The 25526-nt window shown below is 56.8% G+C and overlaps 1 protein-coding gene across 1 annotated transcript in view; it reads right to left on the bottom strand.

Moving 5' to 3' along the window:
• The window catches only part of TMEM132C (transmembrane protein 132C), a 272078-nt gene that overhangs the window by 85678 nt on the left and 160874 nt on the right, over positions 1 to 25526 (bottom strand). Inside the window, exon 3 of the mRNA XM_079152481.1 lies at positions 6714 to 6854. Coding sequence (XP_079008607.1) covers positions 6714 to 6854 — 141 coding nt within the window. The remainder of the gene's footprint in view (positions 1 to 6713; positions 6855 to 25526) is intronic.

Here is a 25526-nt window from a genome sequence, read left to right as displayed (position 1 = left end):
TGGGCCTTCAACAGGCACCTGATGCTGCACTGGATTTTCCTTTAATTTGTGCAACTGATAGGAATTCCCGCCGTTTATTCGTTGCCATTAAAACTACGTTAAAGATAAAGCATTTCAATCATTTTCACATCTATTCCGTCCGGCACCGTCTCCCTCGGCCCTGCATCCTTGTCTTTGCTTCCCAGACCCAGGGACTGCTCAGTTTGGGCGGCTCTCGGGAAGATGAACTGAAATAAGGAGCAGAGAGCATTTGCAAAATGCCAGACACGAGGAAACATACAGGGTGCTATTCTGAGGCTGTCAGGCTCTGAGATACGCAGAGTATTACCCTTATTTAAGTCTCTACTTTAAGGAGAGTCAGCTTGCTTCAGAAAAGAGATTTTAACAGTAACGTTTTAATAATAAAGCCGAGACGAACGGAAGCTTTTAAAAGGCAAGAAGCCACCACTTTAAGTAAAGGTGTTCGGTATGTGAGAGCCCAGAGCAGCAGGTTCCCGGGACCACACCAGGCCGGCTCAGCCTCGGGGCCTCAACAAGAGGTGGCCTGTTAACTTCAGAAGGTGCTGCAGTTTAAAGGAACACCTCCTGTGGGCGTTTGCCCTGAAGGGATGGAGTTGCAGAAGGGCCGGGAACGCTGGGTGCAGATAAAGGTGCAGCCTCGGAATGAACCAGGGGAGCAGGCAGTGCCTCCTCCTGCCTCTGCAAGGTCAGCTGCACAGGCCTCAGGAGCGTCTGCCTCACTGAGCCCAGCTGCTGAGACCAGCTGACACAGGTTTGAACGAAGACTTGGAAAGGCGAGGGAGATGAAAAGGCCCGGGGAGATGTTCCCTCAGGAAGGACACAGAAAGGACAAGAAATGTGCCCCCACGCTCAAATGCATGCCCGCTGGCCGCCGCCCGCTCTCCCCGTGGCTGGAGGTGCTCCTCAGGCACCACGCACTTGAGCCAAGGGGTGGTCTGGAGAGAACGTCACTGGCTCTGCTGGCCTCGCGCCCCGTAAACATGGAGACCACTCTCGGAGGCTGCTAGCTGATTTTGCCTGATGGTCCAGGTGCTCAGACTACTGAAGGGCTGGTCCAGGGGACTGGAAGGTGCAGGTGACACAGTTTGGTGGCCATGTGGACTGGGTGCGAGCTGTCCCCCTGGATCTGAGGCTTATGGCAGGTGACTTCGGGACCAGAAGCCCACAGGCCTTGGGGAGGGTCCAGGCTATGGGAGACGGTCAGTCCTCCTGACTGGCTCCCTCTCCCTCCGAGTCATCCTCCTGAGGACACTTCAGCAGGGAGGAAGCAAAGTCCTCGCCTGTCTCTGTGACTCTCAGGTTGGGTCCAACAGAAGCGGCTCCAAGATGCAGAGTCATCTGCAAGTAACTGACTGTGGAAGATCCCTCCACCCCCAGGAGAAGCTGGTAGAGAAGAAGAGAGGGAAATAACTCACAGCGCAGAAGAGACTCAGAGCCGTCTGCAGCAGGGGACAGAGCTGGGCTTTGTACTCCACACCTGGCCTTCACGGCAGAGCAGCCCCAGGTGACCAAGAACCCCTGGCTCCCTCAGAATCTGCAAGAGTGGGCAAAAGGGACACAGTAGCCCCGGAGCCCACACGTGCTTTGGCAGGTGGCAGTAGAAGCACGCTCCTCAGTTAGCTGAGGTCATACCTGGCGCCATGCTGGCCGCCATGTGGTGCCCAGTTGCACTGGGACAGCTTCAATTTCTCCTTCCTGAATTCTCTACCTGAGCTTGTTAGTACTGACCTGCAGGCTCAGCATGCTTGGTGGACATCAAGAGAAAGGGGAACTGCAGGTTTTCTCAGGGGTGGAAACAGTCCAGGAACTTTCCAGAGCCAGGGGGCTCTCCTGAGCCCAGCAGACCTTAGTGCTGCTGAGAGTGAGGAATGTCGCACAGAGCAAGTAGTCCTCACCCCTGCCCACTGCCTGTGGAGGGCACGTCCCACCTGCCGACTTTGGCCCACGGCAGTCACTGAACATGCTGTGGCCGTCAGGAGGTGGCCGGCTGTCCTGGGAACATGGTAGGGGCAGCCCTGCCAGCCTGGGAGGCCCACAGCAGCAGCTGGGGTCCGTCGGCAGCTCCCGGAGAAGGGGTGAGCTTGCCGGGGCTGTGAGTCTTCAGATCCTTCAGGTATCTGAAGTACCTTTTCTCCCTTTAACACAGCACTATGGTGGTGCCAGCTGACAGATGCAGCAGCTCCCTACTAAAACATTCTCACGAACCCAGGAAAAACCAAGGGAGGCCAGGTATAGACAAGAGCGAGGCACTGGCAGCAGGACTAACTGGAAACATTGTATCTAGAATGCTGTCCCTCAAACTCTGGTTTTGCTGCAGCTCATGAAACCCACAGATCCACCCAGCTGGGTGCAGGGACATTAGTTCACTTAGCCTCAAGCTTGGGAACTTTAGGAATCATCCACGTGGCAGCGCCCCTCAACCGCACAGCTCCAGCCCAGCCCCCGCGCCCATTCAAGGACCCTGTTTGAAACTTGCAGAGGAGAGCTACGCGGATAGCCTGAAGCACGGAGAGCAAACACACTCACCACTGGCTGACCACTGGCTCAGAGCAGGGCTCCCAAGTCTGCCCCCAACATCGGATGTGTGAAGCTCTGGGTCCCTGGGGGTTGCTATGGGGAGAGGCCGGGCACACTTTGAAGCTGGGCTCACCTATCTCAGCGCTCTTTTTAGTTAGGTGTGGAGCGTAGGTTTGGAAGGGGTGGCAGAGCCTCATCAAGTCTCCAGAGCCTCCTTTTGGGACCCGAAACAGGAGCTCCATGCCAACAGGATCTCAGGTTGTCGATTGAGCCAACCTCATCCTCGAAACTGGAGTCCCTGATGGCAGCTCTGCACCTGCTGGGCCAACCCCGCAGGCCCAGTGCCCACGGCAGCGTGGCACAGTGCAGATCTAGTGTCGTCCCCCCAGCTGCACAGAAGTGCCCGGGCACCAGAAGGTGCAGCAGCTGACCTGAGCCTGGAGCCTGAGGCAGCCCTGCCCAGCGCTGCAAGGACTCGGGACTGACAGATGCCAAAGGTGCCACACTACAAGAGGACCGTCACAGGCATGTGAGTCACAGCTGATCCTGGAACCTGTGCCCATGTGACCTTCCGAGGCAGAGGGACCTGAGCTTGAGGGTTTTGAGAAGGGGGATGATCCTGACCATCCAGCCTATGTGGCCACAGGGCACCAGCACGTGAATGCAGGAGGCAGGAAGTCAGAGAAGAACTGGGGATGGGGCAGGGGGCAGAGACGCCGCCTGAGAAGCACCTTGAACAGCTGAGGGTGGCTTGAGGGTAGGAAAGCAACCACTGCCGAGGTTCAGGGGCTCGGAAGACAAGAGCCCCATCCCCTGGGCCCCCTGAGGGAACGTAGCCCTGCTAACACCTGGACGGTCACCCACAGATGCCTGATTTGCCTTTAGACCTCCAGCACCATAGGAGGATCTGTCTGTGCTGATTGGTGGCAGCAACAGGACATGAAGATGAAGACATGGGCCACCCCACAGGCAGGTATACCCGCTAGTGAAGCCATGTCCCCAGTGTCCTGAAGTATCGTCCCTCCCATGGTCTGCTTTGGAGTGGTATTTTCCGCAGTGCTGCCCGAGGGAGGACCCAGTGACGGAGAGGGCTCCTGGCTGTGTGCTTGAAAGTTAGAAAAAAATAACAGCCCCTCCCACGCATCATTTCCAGGACATTATTACTATAAATGAAAGCGCATTTTTAAATCCAAAGTCATTTAAAGTTGATCTTGGAAAACCTCTTAAGGGTGAGGTGGTCCGAGTGGACTCCGTGCGGTATGATTTCAAGCCAGTACTGGCTGTTGCTCAGGCTTCCCTGATGTTGCCCACTCTCCAAGCTGGTCCCATGGCCTCAGGAGATCTCCTTTGGCTAAACTCCTCTTCCTCGTCATTAAGACGGGTCAACAGTTGTGCATCTGAGGATGCTCGCCAATGTGAGGGTGCAGCAGGGCTTCAGTTCGCCGAGGGCAGATGGTTTGAATGGGTGACGCCAGTCCTCCCTTGACCACGCTCCCGCAAAGGCAAGGCTGCCTCTGGGCCGTCACAGGAGGGAAGCTAAGAGCACAGGCACCTCCAGCCTCCCCATGCCAGCTCTGCCCGCCCCATTCCAGCCCTTGAAGCAAGGAGGCCACGCAGGCCTGGGGCGCTCTGCGAGGCAGGAGCATTCAGAAGCACAGGACCCGGGGAAAAGGTGCAGAGTCCACCCTCCTGGCCGGCACCCTGGCACCGGGGCCCCAGGCCAGGGCTGCAGGGGACTCTGCAGAACTCACCTCCCGCTCGAGGACGCTCATTCTGCTTCTGACATTCACAAAGTTACTGCTAACAAACACATTCACCTTTATTGGCGTTATCAGTGCTGAGCTCGTGGGTTAATTACAATTTATGTGCAAAAATCAGATTCAGGAGATCTGATTTTTGCCTTGATATCCTGCTTATACCAAGGGACCCTGGCACACGTTTCTTCGGGCCCTATTTTCCAGCCCCGCCCTCACACCCAGATGTACTGGAACCTTCTGGAGGCCCTGGTGGGGAGGGCTGGTGTTGAATCCAGGAGCTGCACAGGACCCAAGGTGGAAAGCCTGTGAGAAGGGGACGTGACTGACGGAGCAGAGCACTTATGAACCAAGGGCAGTGGGGTGTGGTGGGGCTCGGCCATGTTCCCCTAAGAAAAGGTGCCTAGCAAGGAAGGTTTCTCCCCTAATACCAATCACTCCAGGAAAATTCACTGAGGGTATCAGGAATCCTAAGTGAGTACAGGTTTTTGATACTAAGAAGCCAAATGTGTACACAGTGCGACAGGTTGACATTTGGGAACATTACAGGCCAGGCTATGTGGGCAAGGACTACACAGACTCCATTTTACCCTGAGACTCCACGTCACGTAGGAAATGCTTCTCCCATGGGAACCCCGCCTCTGCGCCCATCAACAGCTGCTTAGCGTGCCTTGTTTGGCAACACGAAATGACGAAGTAGCAATTCTGGTAGAATGAAAAATGGTTCTCTTTTTGGTTCCTATTCTCCTAAGCACTGTACCATGTCAACAGTGATGTCAATGGCGACTGTCTAGATGTTAGTGACCACTCTTTAGTTTGTACCTGAGTGAGGTCATTTTGACCCACGTCCCCCTCTGCTAGTGATTTCAGATCCCAGGATGTTAGTTTGTGATTCTGAATCCTAGCAACAGACACTTATGATTGACGTACTGACTTATGGTATAAAAACTCCTGCAACCCTACGCTCGGGCTGTTCCCCCAATAGCTGTTTTTGGGGCATTGTGTGAGAGAGTCAGAGGCCGGCTTAATAAAGACTCTCAGATTTGGACTTCTCAGTGGCGATCGGTCTGTTCTTAAGTTGTGCCCACAGCAACTCTATACGTATGTATGTTGAAATATCACACAGAACCCCATTAATAAGTACAAGGAACACAAATTATGCAGAAATAAGAAACATAAACCTTGGGAGACAGTAGCATTCCCAACGCAGATGACGTGAACTCGTGAATTTCAGCTACTGAGGGAAACTGAGTCAGCTTCGGTGCCCATGTTTTATTAACTAATTACAACTTGAAAGTTTCAGTGGAAACAGCAGGAATGCTAAACTTAGAGTTTTTCTAAATAATAAAGGAATGCCAAGTCATTCAAGCTTGCAAATTATTATTCTCATCACTAAGCAATCTTATGGAAGGTAACATACAGAATGCATAAGTTTTTTTTCCCCATTTAGAAAACACAAAATATCAATCTGATATTTTAAATATTTTAAATGAAATATTTGAATCCAGACTGAATGCTACCAGCCTCTTTCCACGGGAGGTAATCACTACAGAGAATTGATATTAATAGAAGGCCACCTCTTTAGATAGATCTGACGCAATAAAAACAAATAAATACTCCCTCTATTACTGCCACAGGATGAAACGTAATATTCGTGATGAAAAGAAGAAAGGCCTCCTTCACCCTGTCTTTTTCCAACAGAAACGGACAACTTTTATGCTTCAGTGCTAGGCATCATCTATGAGAATGACCTGGAACACAACCTAAATACTAAACAACACAGCTTGCTTATTTACAATAGGTTCAATACCCAGGAGGGAATATTATGAAGCCATTAAAATTGTTTTTAAGAAATAAAGTCAAGAAAAAATTTTTCCAATAGAAGAGAAAGTAAAAGCACCTTTAACATCTGTACGTATATAATGTTTCTAAATTGGTAACACAAACAAGTCACTGCACGTTTGCTCTCTGTGGAGCTTATATCTGTGAAAGACCCTGGAAGCAGAGCCTGTTCTCCTTCCCTCCCCTGGGGACAGTAGGGCACTGGGACCTGACTTCTCTTTTCCTCCTGTTTCCCTGATATCATGAGAAGAGATGTGAGGCTTTTATTATCAGAAAATGACTGTTTTAGGCGTGAATCCAGTAGGGAATCTCACTGGGCACACTCTTCTCCCAGCTGCTTGCTTCAATTCCCGCTCGCTGAAGGCGAGGCCTGACCCTTTGTGCAGGAACCGCACTTTGCCACAGGCCCTCTGATCTCCGGGGCCACCCAGCCCAGGCCTGTGAACTGGGGAGGCCGGACGGCTCAGGCACTCAGCGCAGCACAGTGCGCCTGCTGCCCCGGGTTCAAGGCTGCGTGTGCAGGTTGAGGCCAGGCCTGGAGCCTCCAGGAGGCTGGGCCGGGCAGCTCAGGGCGCTTACCTGTTGCGCGGGCCCAGGCGCTGGCAGGCCACGGTGGCGGTGGCATGCTTCCCGCCGTTCCCCACCTCCTGCTTCACGTCCCACTGCCGGGGCTCGCTGGTCCACGCGCTCAGGATGTTCACCCCCTTCTTCACCTTGGCCCTGTGGATGGAGACGGGAAAGAGCTGCAGCACTAGACGGGCCTTTCCAGAGGAGCCCACTCCCCAAAGCCACCACACGGCTCCTTTTCCACTTGCCATGTTTTCAACAGTCAGTGATACAAAACGCCCGGGATGGTGGCCATGGGGACGGGGGACTGGGGTGGAGTGGGAGGCAGGAGACCTGCAGCAGACCAGGGAGCCAGGTGCCTCCTGTCCAGTTCTAGGTGGAGAGGGGGAGGGGAGGAGACCTGCTGCAGACCAGGGAGCCAGGGGCCTCCTGTCCAGTTCTAGGTGGGGAGGGGCCCTGGCTCTTCCTTAGATCGGCACTAGAATGGCTGACCAGCTTGGGCACACTGTCTGGGTTGGCTGTCCTCCATCCCAGGTGGGAGTCTTGCTGGGCATGTTTGCCCACATATGGGGTTGTCACAGCTGAGATGAGTGTGATGTCATCTAGTGGATAGAGGCCAAGTAGCCTACAAGGCCCAGGATAGCCACACAACACAGAAGATGCCAACAGTTGGTAGTGCTGGGGTCGAGTCACCATTGCGTGACTCTGGGTGACTTACAGTGTCTCTGCTTCACTTCCCTCCTCTGTAAAAGGGAACGTTGGGCCTAACCACCCCACTGTGAGGCCGATGCTTGAATGTGTCAACACACATGAGCACACAGGACAGCATCAGGCACAGAAAACACTCCTGAGGATTCCCAGCTAGGCCACACCTCTCCTGGGAATCTCCACCTGCTCAGCGTGACGGCTGAGTCCCACTCTGCGAAGGTCAACCAAGTCCAGCACCTCAAGAGCAGGCAGGGAGCCCCCGGCCGCAGTTAACATTTCCCCACACCAGCCAGCCTCTTGGGACCCCCATGTCACCAATGAGCTGCGGAGAAAGTGGAAGATTGAGCAGGAACATCTCACCCCTGTTCCTGCTTAGAGGAGGGCAAAGGATGGTTTCAAAGTCATAAAGCCCCCGTAGGGAGAGAAGATGCCACCCTGGCAACGGATCTTGGAACCCTGGGAGAAATGAGCTAGCAGCACTGGGGCAGCCGGTGCGTGAGAAGAGCCAGGGAGAAGGCGGGGTAAACCACAGCACCCCCAGCCTCAGGAACCGGGTACCAGCTGGCTCTGAGGACGAGAATAAAGAGGGCCAGAGCCGTGGTCCGCTTGTGGGGCAGCAGACAGACTGCCTCTCCCTGCAGGGGTGTCTGCCTGAGCCTGGCACTTGACCTGGGCTCCAGGACAAGTAGAGGGCTGGGACGTGTCACTGTAAGGACACGTGACCTGTGCACACTGAACACAATTCCTAGTTATTTCCAGGCTGAACCTTCACCTTCCAGGAAAAAGGTAGGATTCTAGAGAATTCTACTACCCTAAAGCAAAATCCTGCAGCACTGTGGCTAGGGCCACGTGAAACAGGTTCCCTCTCGGCCAGGCTGCCCCCTGCATGTCCCAGCCATGGGCCTGAGTCTCTAGTGGCTGTCTCGCCCCAACTCTTGTCCCAGCTGACAAACAGGGAAGTCTCCCCCAGAATGAAGACCCAAACAGGCAAATGAGGGGTGCATGGGAAAGTGTGTTGGGAGAACAGGGTTTAGGAAATAGCTCACTTCATGGAAAGATGAGGGACTGCGGTACAAACCCCAAACCAGAGTTCCGCTAAAAAAGATGGCACGGACGGAGGTGAGCCTTTGACCAAAGCAGCACAGCAGGCGAGGAGGGTTGGAGGGACCGCCGTGGAGGGAGCCTCAGAGGAGAGAGGCCAGGAGGTGGAAGACGGGAAAAGGGGGACCAAGAGAGCAGCTTCCAGGTTCCACACGGAACGACAGAGCAGAGAGGGCGCCATGCGAAAGAGTTCAAGAACATTTCCCAACTGGAAGGCCAGCTGTCCTCAGAGAAGGCTCCGTCGAGTGCAGTGAGAGCAGGTGCCCAGCAGGCCACGCTCTGAACAGGTCTGCACGCTGGGCACAGAGGCAGATGCTGCGTGCTCCAGAGAGAACAGCCACACAGGACCCAGTAAATGAGGGGAAATATCTCAAATGCCCTCCGGGGAGGGTCTTTCCAACCTGGATTTCTGTATCCAGTCTGTTCATGAGTTCATGTTTCTACAGCCTCGAGTTCTCGGGAACTTTACCTCCTACACCCTCGCTCAGGAAAAATTCAGGGAAGTGCTCCATCGAACCGGAGGGTGAACTCAAGATGGCAAGATGACCCAGAATGCAGCAGGGGTGGAGAGGCCCTGGTAACTTGAGAGCACCAGGCGTGTAGAAGACTCCAGCAAAACCTCCCAGGAAGCTGGGCTTTCCTAACCAATGCACTGTGTGGATGATTGTCTCACAAAGAGACTTAGATGACTATTGGAGATTCCGGCACTGAATAAGAGCTGAGCACACTGAGAATCAAGGAAAAGAATGAACCAAATCAGCCTGTGATTGTACAGATAAAAAATTATGCAAAAAAGGAAAAGTCATCACGATTTAATTCCTCCTTTGACTATGATTCACACACACGTCGACAGTATTGTCAACACTCAGTACTCATCTGAACCCAATGTGAGCTCACCTGCAGCGAAGGAGCCGGAAGGGAGGGCACCCGGGGAGGGAGGAAGAGTGGGGCCTGGCTTGTCCCTCCACAGTGGGAAATCTGTAGACCTTGCCTAGAGCTCAAGGAGGAGGAATTGAGAAATATCAACAGCAGCACGTCACCAAGTGACACAGATGTCCACACCGGACGAGGAGGGGGTTCTGCAGGACAGAGGAACGGAGCAGCTGGAGACTCTCCTTTTTGAAATAGTTTTATCATTTGAGATCCACAAGGAATTGCAATAAATAAATTAAAAGCACAGAATTCCTCTACACTCGACCGGGTTTGTCCCCACATGGACACTGTGCAGTCATGGTCACTGTCAAAGTCAGGAGCTGTACTGGTGCAGTGCTGCCCACGTGGGAAAGACCGCAGGCTCCGCACTCACAGACCTTCGCCCCTCGGTGAACTCAGGTGGCTGGAGTCAGGGAACCACAGCACAGCAAGACCTGGAGCAGTTCCCCTGCGGAGGGGTCCCGCCTGCCCCTGCACCCCGCCCCTGTCCCCTCCCAAATCCCACAGCACTGACTGTTCTCTTTGTTCTGTCACGTCAAGAATTCATGCACAAGTGCTTGACGGAACACGGTGTGTCAGGTTGCGTCTTCTGAAAGGAGCTGCTTAAGAGTGGCATGCACACTCTCACACACTCACACACTGACACACACACTGATACACACTCACACACACACTCTCAGACACACACTCACACTCACACACTCACATATACTCACACACACACTCTCACAGACACACTCAGTCACACACACTCATACGCTCTCACAGACACACACTAACATACACACTGATACATATACTCACACACACACTCTCACAGACACACACTAACACGCTCACATTCTTGCACACTCATGCACACACACTGACACATACTCGGACACACTCACACATACACACACAGTCACACACACACTCACATACACTCACACACAGTCACATGCACACACCCACACACACTCACACACACCCACACACATATGCTCTGACACACTCACATACTCTCACATACACACTCACACACACTCACATACACTCATGTTCACACACACACAGACACACACACTCTCTCACATACATGCTCACACACTCATGGACACATACACACACACTCAACACACTCACATATATACACACTCACACACACTCACACGCACACACACTGACACACACACTTTCTCACACTCACTCACACACTCACTCTCAAATACTCACTCACACACACACCCACTCTCACACACACACACACACACACACACACAATCATCGGAATTTCACAGTCAGCTTGATGATGCCTGGCTTCTAGGCAACAGTGCAGATGGAGGGCCAGCAGCCCCTTGAGAGGCTGCTGATGTGGACACAGGGAGAATCTCCAATGGTCATCCACGTCTCTTTGTGAGACAGTCATCCACACAGTGCATTGGTTAGGAAAACCAGCTTCCTGGGAGGTTTTACTGGAGTCTTCTACAGCTGGCCTGCCTCAGGAGCTGCCGGGGACTTTCATTGTCGGTCCCTGTGCAGAGGGTGGCTTGGTTTCATGGGTCCTGATCTGTGGGCCTCCTGCTGTGGGTCACCAGGGAGATGATTCCAGCCTAGGGACGCAGCTGGAGGATACTGAGCCTGCCATCATTCAGCCACTATCTCAGCACTGGCCCTGACAGCTCCCGGCATGGTGCTGGATGCTGGATGCCGGGGCACAGGGCTCAGGGTGGCCTTGCCAGGGGCTCCTGCAGCCCGCCTGCGGGCACCTGAGTGGCTCATGCCATCCGCACAGCACCTTGCAGCTGGCATTCTGTTCCTCTGTGGTTAACAGCCACTGCAAAATAATGCCCTGCGGCTCGGACATCACGCAGGGTGACCATGCTGCTCAGAGCAGATTTTGAATGTGGGAGGCCCGTTTCCACGGCAAGTGGCCTTGTGGTGAAGCGCTCTCCAGGGGGACTCGGTAGTGCTCGAGTGAGCGTCTCTGTGGGGTGTGGGCCTCCCCAGGTCCCCCTTGGTTGCTGGCCCCTGCTCAGGACCTGAATCTGAACCTCAGAGCTTATTAAAAAGAGGAAGTGACTGGGTCAGCTCTTGGGGTTCCACCTCACTGTCCATGTCTTGGAGTTCTAACCCCCCAGCACTTTGCAGGTGGCCTCAGGTGGAGGCAGGCACTTTGTGGAGGCCATCAAATCCAAAGGCAGCCCTGGGGTGCGGCTGATAAAAGGCTGCTGTACTCACACAGGAGAGACTGGAGACAGACTCCGCCTGCAGAGTGACACAGGGCCCGGGGGCCTCCCCAGCCAGGAAGGAAGGCCAGGGGCCTCCTCTGGGCCTGGGAAACACCTGCCAACTCCTTGGCCTCACTCCCCCACCTCCCCGAGAATGGGGACAGCATCCATTTCCCTGGTTAAAGTGGCCCGTCTGTGATCCCGTCACAGCAGCCCCAGCAAACCCAGACCGTTGCAGCATCAAAGGAACGAGGTGGGGAAGGTGGAGCCCACCCCTCTGGCCCCTGGGAGCAGCTGCCCAGAAGCACCACCACTAGAAGGTGGAACATGCAGGTTATGGTCCCCTCTGTTCATCCCGTCCATCCAGTGCTCTCCAGCAGCGTGGCCCGGGGCACCGCAACAGGAACACCTCCTGCTCGGTGTGCACAACGGCTTCTGCAGCTAAGAAACGAGGGGAAGGGTCTTTGCTGTGGCGCATCATAGCGGAAGGTGTGACTCCTGCGCTTGACCCCTGCTGCAGGGGACCCAGGAGTTCACGTCCACATCTACCCCCCATCCTGACTGCGGAGGTACCCAGAGGGGCTGCGTTTCCAGCATCTCCAGGCACAGGAGAGGGTCAGGTGCACACATTAACTAAACTGCACAAATGTCATTGCCGCTTCTGTGAGCTTGGAGGTCTCCGGGTGCCCAGGGATCATGGCTCAAGCTGAGTCGTGGAGGTTTGACCTTCACAGTGCACTGGGGTCCCCCAAGCTGAGTGCTCGGGGCCCACCCCCAAATTGCTGGCCTGTCTGCACTCTGTCTGTGATATCATCTACTTAATATTTTTTTCTTTAAATTAGCTACCCCTCTGTTTACCGCAGAAAAGTTATTTCAAAAAAGAATGATATATGCAATCATGAAAAATAAACTTTTTTCCTAGATGCACACTGAAATAATTATATAATAGTGCAAATGAGAACAATTGTTCACGAATCTCATAAAGCAGCATCTCTTGCTACAGGCACACATACCACACTCTGGCAGGCACTGTGGGCATGTGACCTAAATGTGCAGAGTTTCCTTTCATAAGGTCAGCTTGGTACAATCTTTCAAAACATAGGCAATGGAGTCACCAGCAGGGGCCTGGGTAGTGAAAACATTAAGAAGGCTGTTTTCAGTGGCGTGAGCTGCTTTCCATCTTCCTGTCTCCCACCAGGAGCCCCAGGAACACAGTCACCCTATTCCACCACAGCTTCTGGATTGGGGCCAGCTGGGAGGCCATCAGGCAGTGTCCTTTCCCACACTGTGACACCTGCGCACTCCTCTGAGTGTTCCTAAATTACCTAGAGGGCGTTTTCTGCCCCTGCCAATGGAAATGGAGAACCCAGGAAGTGAGGAGGCAGGGACTGGTTCCAAGGCCATAATCATCTAGAGGAAGTCGTGAGCACCCACGTGCCTGCACCTGCGCACCATGTGCCCGGCTCTTCCCCGTGTGCAAACGGTGCAGGCGAGGTCTCCCACCCAGCACCTGTCCACCTTCTGCATAGTGGCCCAGCACCGGTCCACCCTTTCCTGGAACTCATCAGACCTCCACGAGAAGGCAGGAGCCGAGCAGCAGCTGGTGTCCCCAGCACAGCTCTCCCCCGGTTCCGGAACTTCTCCTCCCTCCAATCCCCAGTGATGGGCCACCCGCCAACAACAAACTCCAGCGCACGGTGGGATGCTCGTTCCTAAGGCAAACGCTACCACAGGCTGACTCCTCAGCCCCCCAGGCTCACCGCCCACCCTACCGTTCTCTTCTTTCTTTAAGATGTAGGCCGATGGCACGGCCCAGTGCTATCCTGGATGTGAGGATTTTGGGATATTTGCAAACTAGTTGCCAAACCCAAGTATAAATCACAAACACTCCCCATTGAATAATCAGTATAGAGACACCCACGACCCATCACTTGCTAGTCATTTTATCACAATTTACTGTCGTGTGGGTCCTGGAGGCCCTGAAGTCTGTGAGTCTGTGAGGAGGGGTGGCACACAGTGGAGGGTTAAGGGACACGTCCTCCCTGCCCTTTGCTCAGCGACACCTGACTATGACCTTGACTGATTTCGGCTTTGGTGGGAGTATTTACACTCCTGCAATTGGCAGGTGCTGTAAATTGAGGCCTATTCCCCAGAAAGCCGCTGCTCAGCACAGCACTGTCTCAGGGTGGCTGGATCAGGGCTGGGGGCTGGTTTATAGTGAGTGTTCCCAACGCCACGCACGGCGATTACTGCTCTGCTCCGTCAATCTCCAGGGTCCCGATGCACAGTTTAATCCTGCGGCTGGGGACTCTCACTTGCACGCTCCGTGATCTGGCTCCCCCCGGAAGTTCCTCCCTTCCTCCTCGCCTGTCTCGTGCCCTTGGAGACTGACCCACTCTGAGGTCCCCTCCCTTCCAGGTCCAGTGGGTTCTGCCCAAATACCAGACTGAGGGGCAGGAGTGCTGAGCTCAGGGGCTCAACCTGCAGCACCATGTTCCCACAGACACCCTTGCTGGAGCCCAGCCAGGGTGAAGAGAGCTGCCCAGGGCACAGGGAGACGGGCAGCGTGCCTGTCGGAAGAGCGCCTGGGTCCCACTCGGAGTAACTGCCAGAAGATGTTCAGTTCCAGAAGGGGTCAAAATGCAAAGCGAATCATAGAGTTCCAGCGGTTTAATGCACCTTAGCCTGAGCCAGGAGACGTGTCCACCTGGCCCTGAATATAGAGCTCTTCACGGGGTGTGTGATGGAGGGCTCCTCATCCCGCCCTGCTTTACCCCCTGCCCGCACACCACTCAAGCTGTGCTCCAAGGCAGCAGTTCCTACACGGGGGATCTGCCCTTCAGGGGACGCTCGGCCATGTCCTGCGTAGGAGCCGCAGTGACTGGCACTTAGCAGGCAGAGCCTGGGATGTTGCTAAGCACCCTGTAACGGACAGGACAGCCCCTTCCAGACACAATAATCATCTGGCCCCAAATGTCAGTGGTAGTGAGGCTGAGAAATCTTGCTTGGAGGCAGAGCAAGCAGAGCCCAGCCCAGTGGGCTTGGTGAGCAGAGGAAGCTGCCATCTAACTACCAGGATGAACACGTGCCGACACTGTCGCAGCTGCCGCAGGTCAGACGGCGCCCCAGGTGTGTGGACAGAGGAGCCCGCGGCCTCCCTGGCCTGTTTCAGCGCATCCTGGCAGACGCTATTTAATTATGGGAGAAGGAGCCGTTGGCAGAGCAGCCCCTGCTGTGGTCTAGGGGTTTCATCACCGACCATGAGTGAGGACACAGGGTCCCAGAAGCGACCACCTCCCCTGGGGGTTGGGCTCTGAACACTGACCAGCAGAAAACAACACCCAACCTGCTGTTGCTCTGACCCTGGGTTCTGGTGGCAGCCGGGGAGTGGCCAGGGACCGGCTCTGCTGTGACGTGGGCTTGCCCCGTGGAGACCCAACCTGCCCCGATAGCATCTTACGCCCCCTGGGCTCTTGGCTAAGTGTGGTTGTTGTTTTAAATCTTCTAACAATTCACTGAATAGATCCCATCACTACATTACCATTTTAAACAGATTTTAAAAAGAGAAAAGACCCAGAATGGCCAAGAAACATTCAAGATCACACAAGCACGAGGCGGCCGTGCACAGGGACCCACCCTGTCCGACTCCGGCCCTGTAACTTCCCGTCCATGGTTCAGTGGTAGGGGGCCGCTGGCCCATGAGCAACGGTGGGCCGGCCAGCGTGGTTCCAGATGCCAGTTCGGCTCCGATGGCCGGAGAGTCATCCGGGGCACACGGCTCCCCCAACACACGGGCACAGGCTCCCCTCCCCCACGCTGGCTCCGGGCAGTGGGACTGCTCCGGGGCCCAGAGCAGGGCATTAATAATGAACTCCAGAAAGGGCTTCAGAGTCCATCCATCAGCTTCACGGCCGCTCCTTAAGTACCCCGAACAGGTGCCCTGGCTCCCGCGCAGGCCTGCAGCCCGGCCACAGAGGGACTCCTGCAGCAGGAGGACGGCGCTGGGCAGCTGCAGCATTAATATTTGACGAGGATGACCTACTAATTCGCCCCTGAAGGGGCCCGCGTCTCCGCAGCCCTGCTTCCCCGGCCAGGGAGGCAGAGTCGTGTGTGATAACTCCTACGGACAGGTGACGGCCGCCGGCTCTGGGGGTCAGCACCATGTCCCCGCCGGCTTCCCAGCTTCGCTCAGGGCTTGCCTTCCTCTGGTCCTGGTGGCGTGGACGTGCGCCGAGGACCGGCTCAGGGAGACATGTCCCTGTCCTGCTCAAGCTTGGGCTCTCCTTTCTCGGCTGCTGCAGGGTAACCGGGGGCAGGTGCCGCTCTCTGGCCTTCCAGAAGCCAGCAGCAAGCCAGGCATTTCAGGGACCCCCTGCCAGGGTGCAGGTCCCACCGGCTGGCCCACACTGCCCCTCCCACTGTCCCTCAGACCTCGTTTGCAGCCCCCATCATGATAATCCGGCTGGGTAAGGGTTCAGCCTCTGAGCTCTGTTCTGACGGTTCCCTTCTCCTGAACGCCCTTCCCTCACGTATCCGCCTGCCCAGGTTCGCCTGGTGTCTCAGTCCCCGCTGCCCAGTCTGCCTCGGGGGTGGGCACGTAGAGCAGGATCTGCTTCAGGGGCTCAGGCCCTGGCCTCACTGTCTCCACAGACTTTATCCGACAGTCAACGCACAGTTGATCAGAGTTTGCTAACCCGTCTCCCCCGGGAGGAGCATCAGAGCCCCGACGTTTGTGCCCTGCCAAGTCCTGGGTTGAAACCTCACCAGCAAGGCCACGTGCTCCGAGGTGCCCTCGGGAGGGGACAAGGTCCTGGGGTGGAGCCTCATGCAGGGTGTTAGTTCCCCTGTGAGAGACCCCAGGAAGCTCTCGTTCCTCCCTGACGGGAGGACAGAGCAGGAAGCCACCTCTGTGACCAGGAAGCAGCCCTCCCCAGACCTTGGACTCCAGCCTCCAGACCCAAGAGCTATTAACTGCTGTTGCCTACCAGCCGCCCAGGCCACCGCGCTGTTAGGTGGACGAAGACGAGGCTGTCCCCTCTGCGCCCTGCAGCACTCTGGGGACTTGGACAGTGTCTGGCTCCTGGGCCGACCTCCACAGACACTTCTGCGCCCAGCCCCTGCCCTCTGGCCGGCCCAGGACCTCTTTTCAGAAGTGCAGAGGTAAGAGCTGAGCGGCCCGGCAGCTCCCAGCATCTGCTTCCTGCTCTGGGGTCTGGCTGAGGAGGTGGGGGGTTGGGGAAGGCTGGGCTCTGGAGTGTGAGCTCCTCCAAGCAGCCATGTTCAGACAGCTCTCCTGCCATATGGACCCACGCAGGCCCTTCTGCCTCTTGGAACAGGGAGAGAGCTTTGCAGGCAGCTCCTCAACCTGGGTGCAGAAGTGTTTTCTGGACAATGCCTGGAGCCAGTTTTGATGATCACTGGGGTGGTATCCCAGGAAGTCCTGGTTTGGACGAGAAGATCTGGTCCCTATGTCCGTGGGGAACAGTTAAATAAAGGAGGGAAGGCAGAGGGGGTCCCCATGTGGAAGCCCCAGGACACTCGGGCCAGCAGTACAAAGTGGTGCCCCCTTAGCCCCTGGGCAGAAATACCAACCAGAGACACAGAGCGCGTAGAACATGTACCTTATATAACAATGAAACTCTGCCCCCGCTACCAAGCACCTCCCAGGGTCCCCAGACATGCATTTAGCCCTCACCTACACTTCAGGGGAGGTGCCACTAATCCCACAGGATGTGTGGGGACATGGGACAGGAGGACAGGCCACCTCCTGTGGTCTCACGTGGTGCGTGAGCATCTAAGCTGGAACGTGCCCAGGCCGTCTTCCACACAAGTGGTTCCTTCAAAGGGGGGAGGGAAGCAATTCAAATCCAAACCCAAGGTAAGGGAAACGATGCTTTTAACATTTCAAAGAATTCACAAAAGGTCTCTTCAGGTGCTTTTTGCATAATTAAAGTGTGACCATCGGCCCTTTTAAACTCCAGCAACAACAGGAGGTGGGCTTTCAGCAAGGGTGGCTGGCAGACCTGCCCTGTCCTCGGTGCCCCCACGACTGCAGCCCTCCCTCCCCAGGCCCCTGGCCCAGGCTCCGAGGCTCTGGAAGCACCCGAGCCCCCACTGTTCTGCCCAAGCTGCCGTCCTGAGACTCGGAATTGACAGCAAACGGCTCCTGACAACACAGGAGACCCCGGGAATACATCCTAGATGCTTCCTTTCCACCTCATTAACCGCCCGCACATTAGTTCATTTTCTGCACAAATAAATCACTGGCCCAGAAAATATAAGCTTTATCCACCAAGGGCCAGGGAGGGCAGGGCCAGGGAGGGCAGGGCCAGGCTGCAGCTTTCCCTGTGCATCTGTGTGTGCCACCTGAGATGCCCTTCTCATAAAAGGGACAAGGCCAGAGCATACCTGGTCTCTCCCTAAGGTGAGCACTGTCATCTGAACGTCAATGTCCCTGGCAGGAACCTTCCATGTGCCATAGTCCAAGGTCTCTGGCCGATGGGTTGCTCTGGCCTCAGGCCAAGCTCACATGGTAGCTGACAGGGTCTGTGGGGTTCCTTGCCAGCAGAAGCTTGGCGTAGGTGACCCGGTCCCTAGGAGCCCAGCCCACCCCCCCCTGCAAAACCCTCAGTGCCACAAAACTGCCTTCGCCGGAGGAAAGAGGCCTGGCTAGGTGGGGCCTGAGGTCTCCCTATGGCTCCGAGGGCCTCTGAATGGCCTTCTCCCGAACCTCACTGCAAACCGCTCATTCACACAGAGGAGATGGGAGAAGTGTCAGTCAGCAGCGCGGATCCCCACGTGGCTCGACCAGGGCCCGCGTGGGGCTTCCTGCTCTGCCCAGTCAGCCTTCTATTTAGCTGTCCAGCGGCCATCTCGTCCAGATCCATTTCACCTGTGAGGGATCAGGTCCTCCCCGTGGCAACAAGTAAGCACTCGCTGAGTGAGTGACGGAGGCAGGAGGACGAGGTGCTCCCGATGGCCTTGCTGAGTGACGGAGGCAGGAGGACCCGGTGCCCCTGCTGGCCTTACAGTGACGGCAGAGAGAGCACTCGGCACCGGGTTCTGCTACTGCCACTCTCATGGGTCACCAGGCACTTCCTCACAAACGATGCCAACATGACCATTTGCCCCTCTGGGGGGTCACGATGTGCCAGGGCTCAAGTCAGACCTGGGGACGTCCTGAGCACTGAGCAGATGGCGTGGTGCCCCCCACCCTCCTCCATCCAGATGTAAGAACATCAAAATAAAACAGGAAACCGAGTGAGCGCAGGGAAGTCGGGAGTCTGGCCCGGTGATTTGCTCCCTGGACTCAGTGTCCTTCTCTGAGCGCGGAGACCACAGCTCTGGAGGAGGAGGGAGGGCGTGCGAGGCTGGCACGCTGAGCAGGCCCCTCTGAGCGCTGCTTCCGGGTACAGACGCACATTCCCACGCCCCGTCCCTTCCCCGAGAACAGCCCAACAGCAAGTCTTTGGCAACTTCTCCAGGGCCGGACGGGCTCCTCCTCCTGCCTCAGTGGATCCAGTGCTGCTGTCCTCTCAGGCAGGGGTGCTGGGCAGGCCTGTGGCAGGTCAGGCTACGGGGCTTGGCGGGTGCTGAGCCTGGTGACTCAGGGAGCTCGTCACGGACCGAAGCTGCGGAGCTCCTGGGGCTGCACCTCCTTCCCGTGGGGCCCACGGTCACCACAGAGAAGTGTGCTGCACCAGAGGGAGGCCGGACATCCTGGAGGTGTCCGTTCAGTGGCCTGGTGGTCCCTCCAACACTCCGTGGTGAGGACCCTCCCCAGGGCCCTCAGCCCATTTCCACACTTGTCATCTCTTCTGGTCGCTTCTCCCTTCCTCTCCAGGAGCGAAATTTCCATTCTAATTGGAGATGTCATGCTGGCTCCTGCAAGAGGGGGGCACCTCCATCCACCCGGCTGGCTGCATGTTAACTAGGCAAACGTGTCCGAGGTGTCCGAGGCCCACAGCCGAGATCCCCTGCAGGGGCCAGAGGTGGCTCGGCAGAGGCTTCTGCTGGGTCTCATCCGCTCTCTCACCCACGCGCAGGCTAACGGGGCGAGATGCCCGGCTTGCCGTGTGGGAACGCAGAGGAGGGGTGCTGTGTGGCCCTCCTGGTGGTCTGTCTCCTGAACCTCCCTTCCCTGTGCTTGGGAGCAGGGAGCAGAGGTCACTGTGCTGTCTCCCTGCCCCTCTCCCCTTTAGTACTTTGCACATGAAGGTCCCTCTGCCCAGAGTCGTCTGTCCCCTGACTCCCTTCCCTCTTCCTGTGGGTCTCTGCGTAAGTGCCACCTCCCTGAAGCCCTCCCTGATAACACTGCTCCCCCCTGGGATCTCCTCCCGGCACCTCCCTCTCCCTGCACACCACACATCAATCTGTCCTGTGCGTCTCCCCGTCAGTCACACGGACAGGGGCGTGGCCAGGTGTTCCATGTACCTGTTTGTCACAGGATCTAGACTGAGAGCAAACACGGAGGTAAGAAAAATCCAAAAGCCGCACCCACCCACCCTCCTGGTGGTGAGCGACAGACTCTCAGTTGGGTGCGGATGGTGCCGACCTGCAGAGGAAACTCTGGACGGCTTTTCCTTTGTTTCAGCAGCCTGCTCTGCCTGCTCCAATAACCGCACAGAGTTTACTCTGCCCATCTCGCGCTGTGCCCGTGCCACCACACATTAAAGCCTCCTAAAGTAAGACTTAAAATGTGTCCGTGGCCTTATGTTATGTCGTTCCTGCTGGGAGACACCCAGCTCTCATTGACGGGTTAGGAAAATTCCGGAAGGTGCCCTGGGTGGAATATTAAGTGACAGTGAAGAAGCTGAGAGAACTGGATGCACGGAGACAGAAAGGGCTCTGTGAGCCGTCAGCAGAAAAGGGAGCAAGACAGGACAGGCAAGGTGCGAGCGTTTGCACCAGGTAGGAGGGAAAGGAGTATGTCGTCCCATCTGCTCGTGTTTGTAGAGCGAAAGATCAGAAGGCAGCACAGAAGCTGCCACCAGAGTCTCTCCAGTGGGCGGCTGCGAGGACTGGGCTGGGCCGAGGACAGAGGCACCGGAGGACTCCTTGTCCATCACATTCTCCTTGAGGGACCAATGATGATGACTAACAAGGATGCAGTGCATGGGGCTGGGAGGCTCCCGGGGCCTTCAGGGAGACTCCAGGGACCCTGGGCTGCGCCGGGGTCTGCGCAGCAGCCGGGTATGTGTGATCCTGGCAGAAAACAGTACGTGGGCGTGACCCAGAGCCGAAGGAGGCACCTCCCTGGGAGATGATCGCCCGGCCGTGGACTACTGTGCCCGGCAAACAACCAGGCCCAGGCCAGGCAGGGGCCACGGGATTCAGGCCGGGCCTGGGGGCACAGCTGTCAGCTCGCCTCCGAGGCGCTGGTGCTGAGGGCAGCCTCTGGCGGTCAGCCGTGCCTGGGCAATGGAGCCCGGGGAAGTCTCTGGACGCCAGGCCTGGTGCCTCCTGGCCGCAGTGCTCCAGGTGACTCCTGTGGCCCCACCCTGGCTGGGGAGTGCACACTGCCAGGCTCAGCGGGCAGAGACCTGCGCGTTTCTTGACCTCTGCCTTTCGAGCTTCCTCCCCGGACGGTGTCATCCTCCCCCGTCCTTGTGACACACCGCGGCCACGATGGTTTCAGGGATGCCGCGGAACCCTCCCGACTCACAGTGGGTGTGGGAAGCGTGGGGTCTGCAGACTCCTCCCTAAGGCCACGTCGGCTGGCTTCTCACTCCCCACCCAACGCCGGCTGCCGAGTTTAACAAGGGTTCGGCTTCCGGGAGGGGCTGAACAGCGTCTGCGGAATGAATGAAGCACCGCGTTCACGTGCAGAGGCTGCTGCCAGGCTCCCCCGGCAGCAAGGCTGACTCCTGGCTCTTCCTCTCCTGGTCCACCCATGTGCAGAAACCCTGCGCCAAGTGCCAAGGCCAGCCCTGCTTGCATGCCACCCTCATGGGGCACGCAGCCGCTCTCGGCTTCAGGAGGAGAGCGTCTCTAGCAGGACCCAGAGAGCAGCAAGGATCAGCCAGGCCAAGCGGGCCAAGGAACTATTGGAATGCAGAGTGGACACAGATGGGTCAGCAGGGGCACGGCATCAAGTCGCAGGCCTTCTGCAGTTGGGGAAGGAACTAGCCGTGAGCCCAGATCCCTGACCACATGCTCCGGGGCCAGTTGCCAGGCGAGGGATGCCCGCGGGCCTGGGGTGCCCGTGCAAGATGCTCCCTCTCAGCATCTGAGTGCTTGCCAGGCTGCTCCGGTCCTGCCGGGGGAAGACCTCCGGGGACAGGGAGATGAGCTGGGCTTATTCCCAGTCTGGCAATCGGCGGGAACGGTGGTTTACCAGGTTCATGTCCATCCGATGGAAGCTGGAGAGAAGCCAGCGCTTGGTGTGAACTTCCAACTGACTCAGACCATGCAGAAAATGTGCGAAGAGTCTCCTGGACAGCAGGCAACCAGAATCACAAGGCACGGGGGTGAGGTGGCAGTGAGGAGCCTGCCAGGAAAGAGCTGGGACCACACGGGCCCCGGAGGAAGACACAGAGTCAGAAAGCAGCAAGCCGCGAGTTTGTTTCTATTTTTAAAAAGGCAATAGAAAGCCCTCCCTCTTGGCAAAGCAGGGCACTATGCTGGCAGGGCCAGGGTACAAGCCGCCTGTCCTGCTCACTGCTTGGTCAGGCTGCCAAGGTTTAGGGTGGTTGCTCTCAGCATCTCATCGACGAGGAAGAATCGCAGATCTCAAAGACACAGGAGACGCAACAGAGACGGGGCTACGGCGGAAACGCCCCGGGCTGCTCCCACCCTTGGCCCCAGACCAGCACAGACCCACTTTCCAGGTCGTCTGCTCTGGCAGGTGTCCAGTCTGGGCGCACCGGTCAGCAGCACAGTGACCACTCCCAGGACCCTGGCAGCGTACACTCAGCATCGCACTTCTTCCCTCTTGGGGTCCCTAGTCTGCGAAGACAGAGGCCTGGGGATGAGAAGACCACAGGGGGACAGGAGAAAGCTGCTCCGTATCAGCGTCCAGTTCACTCTGAAAACCGAGGATGTGATTTTCCTCTTAACGGACACTGTGTCCGTGGCTGGAGGCAGCCAGCCTGCCTGCAGTGTCTCAGGGAAGCGTGATGACCAGCTGTCCTGTGTCCACTCCCAGCAGACCTCTAACCTCTGCTGGGGTTTCCACAGCACTGATGACCATGTCGCTTCAGTCCAGCTGTTCCTGACCCTGGCTCTGGTGACGCTGGTGTGCGCTTCACTGATAGAGTTGGCTCTTGGGACGCGCGTGCTCCTCTGCGCGTGTGAGACGCTGGTCAGCAGCTCTCCAAGCTCCGCGAGCACCTGGAAAGCATTTCAGAGAGCGAGCAAGCCCCTGTGGGGCGCGGAGAGGGTGGTGTTTGACTGAGAAGATATCCGCGCAGGAGAGTCTTGGCATAAACATCAGTTTTCAAAACAAACAAGGCAAAGAAATGTTCCCGAGTCCAGCATCAGGCTGGGAGCTGCTCATCCAACTCCAGGGCCACCTGAAGACAGCGGAGCTGCCAAGCCGACGGCAGGACGGAGCAGCCCTCCAGAGCACCATCTGCCCCCCACATCCAGCCCAGACCGTCCAGGAAAGGGAGGGGCATCGGGACCTCTGTCGTGAGGACCCCACAGGAAGAAGGGCAGCTGCTGCTATGGAGGGGACCCCGGGGCTAGGAGAGCTCAAGAAACAGAGGGGAGACAGGTTGTCAGCGAACCCCAGGGAGCAGGACCCCTGCTGTCCCTACCCTCTCCCTGGCATTGGCTATTAACAGGAGAAACAGTTATGGCTGTCCATGAGGAGCGTCACCAGGTCAGGTGACATCCCTCAGAGGATTCACCCCCAGACCCAGCAGCACCATGGAGGTCAGCCTGGGCTGTCCGGGCTACTGACCCCCACCATGGGCACTAGTCAGTGAGTGTGTGCACAGCAGGGGGTAGTTGCTGCTACTGAGCCCCCAGAGCTGTGTGACTGGACAAAATGACCCTCACGTTCCCACCACCTTGTCATCTCCTGTCACCCGTGCAGGACCACAGGACCTTGTGGCCATCTGCAGAGGCGCTCAGAGGCTGCCATGAGTCCCTTTCCCCTTCCTAACGTGCTTCTGGCAGCTTACTCACTTGTCCACATGCCCGTCAGCAGCAGGGCCCTCTGCCCCTTTCTGTGCACATAACGCTCTCCGTCACTTGATGCCCTGGGACCGCCGGCTGAGTGGCAGCCCCGAGAAGCAGCCCCTCCAGCACCCGAGGGAGCTCCCCGTCGCAGCAGGAGATTCTTCAAACACTTCACACCAACCCTGCTGGAGCCTCTTCTCCGGGACGGTCCAAGGAAACGAGGCATGCAGATGCTCGGGGGAAACCCTGTCCTCTGGATTCTCATCTCGACGTCTCAGCCGCTGGGGTGCTTTGGTCTTATAAAGAGAAACAGCCTGTAAAAACACTCATGCACAACTTCCCGGGCTTTGGCTTCTCTCCCTCAACCCTAAAATCTCATTATCACATTCCTCTCCACCGTGGTCTGACATTTCTCAAGTGCAATTAGGTCTCCAGTTGAGGTACGTAGTAATGGACTTGGAAATAAACCAAGAGCACGTTCGCCACAGGCTCAGGGCACCTTTGCAGCCAGGCAGGATTCCCTCCTCGTCTCGGCTGATTTCCTCTGTGGGGCTTCAATTCCAGGCCCCGTGGGTGGTGGCAAATGGGGACACTGCCACTCCCAAGCTGGGAGACAGGGTGTGTTTCCATCAGCTGCAGCTGAGGTCTATTGGGACCTTCCTGAGACAGACCACCACACAGAGATCACTGTGCAGGCTGCTCTGGTGGCAGTGCCTGTGGCCAGTGGAACGGCATCATTAGGATTGGCTGCATCTTCTTCTCCTGCCCGACTTCGGGTCGGGGGTGAGGAGAGGAGCCCCCAGGCTGCAGGGATGGAGAGGGAAGGGGGCAGGCATCGCCAGCAGGCATGGGGGAGGCATTTCCAGAGGGAGGGACGGGACCCAGCCAGGCTGAGGCGGGGTGCTGGTTTCCATTGCTCACAGTCCCAGGGATGGGCTTCAGGCAGGTTGAGCAGGACACTGGCCGCAGGTAACGTGGCCTCCATTTTGCTGGATAATTAGCATTCCGCCCACCATGCTCCAGGGGGGTGTTGGATCTCTCCTGTATCCGTACATCACAGGCCTGGCCCCAGAAGGGGCTGTCGGGAGGTGCTGAGGACCACTTAGGAGGTGGTGACTTATACAGGCACTCAGGTCACTGGACACTGTCCCCCAAAGGAATTGTGGGATCCCAGTCCATCCTTTCTTTTTGCTTTCTGGTCATGGGGCAAGCAGCCATTGTCCACCACATGTTCCTGCCATGACTTCTAGAGGCCCAAAGTGCAGGGTCATTCAGTCACAAAAGGGAGCCACAGAACCTTTCTCTTTAAAGCTGGTGATCTCAGGTATTCCGTTATAGCAACTCACAGCTGACCAACACCACATCTTCCCCAAACAACCCCTCCAGGGCAGCGCTCCTATCTCCAAGCCTGTGGAGGAGCAAGCCTGGAGGTCTGGAGTGGCCCTCGCAGCCACGGCAAGTCCACTCCTTCACACCGCCTGTCTATAACTCTGCAAGAAACCCCCAACATGACTGGATGCAGGACTCGGCATAGTCTCTTCTGGGAAGGAGACAAGAACGTCTTTGGTGGAGGGTTTGCTCTTTGTAAAGGACAACGAAAAGCTGGTCTGAAGGAGACCCAAGCATCTGGGCAGATGCTGAGGCTGCCTGAGGCCCAGGACCCCCGCTTCTGTGCCTGGAGGACTGTCCTGGGCTGGTGCACTGCCCCCTGCTGGCCATGAGGATGAAAGCTGCACATAACTATGGT

The sequence above is a fragment of the Sciurus vulgaris genome, assembly GCF_902686455.1.
Source record: "Sciurus vulgaris genome assembly, chromosome: 8".
Taxonomy (NCBI): domain Eukaryota; kingdom Metazoa; phylum Chordata; class Mammalia; order Rodentia; family Sciuridae; genus Sciurus; species Sciurus vulgaris.
The sequence above is the reverse complement of the archived record's forward strand: the minus strand, read 5'-3'. Positions and strand labels throughout refer to the sequence as shown.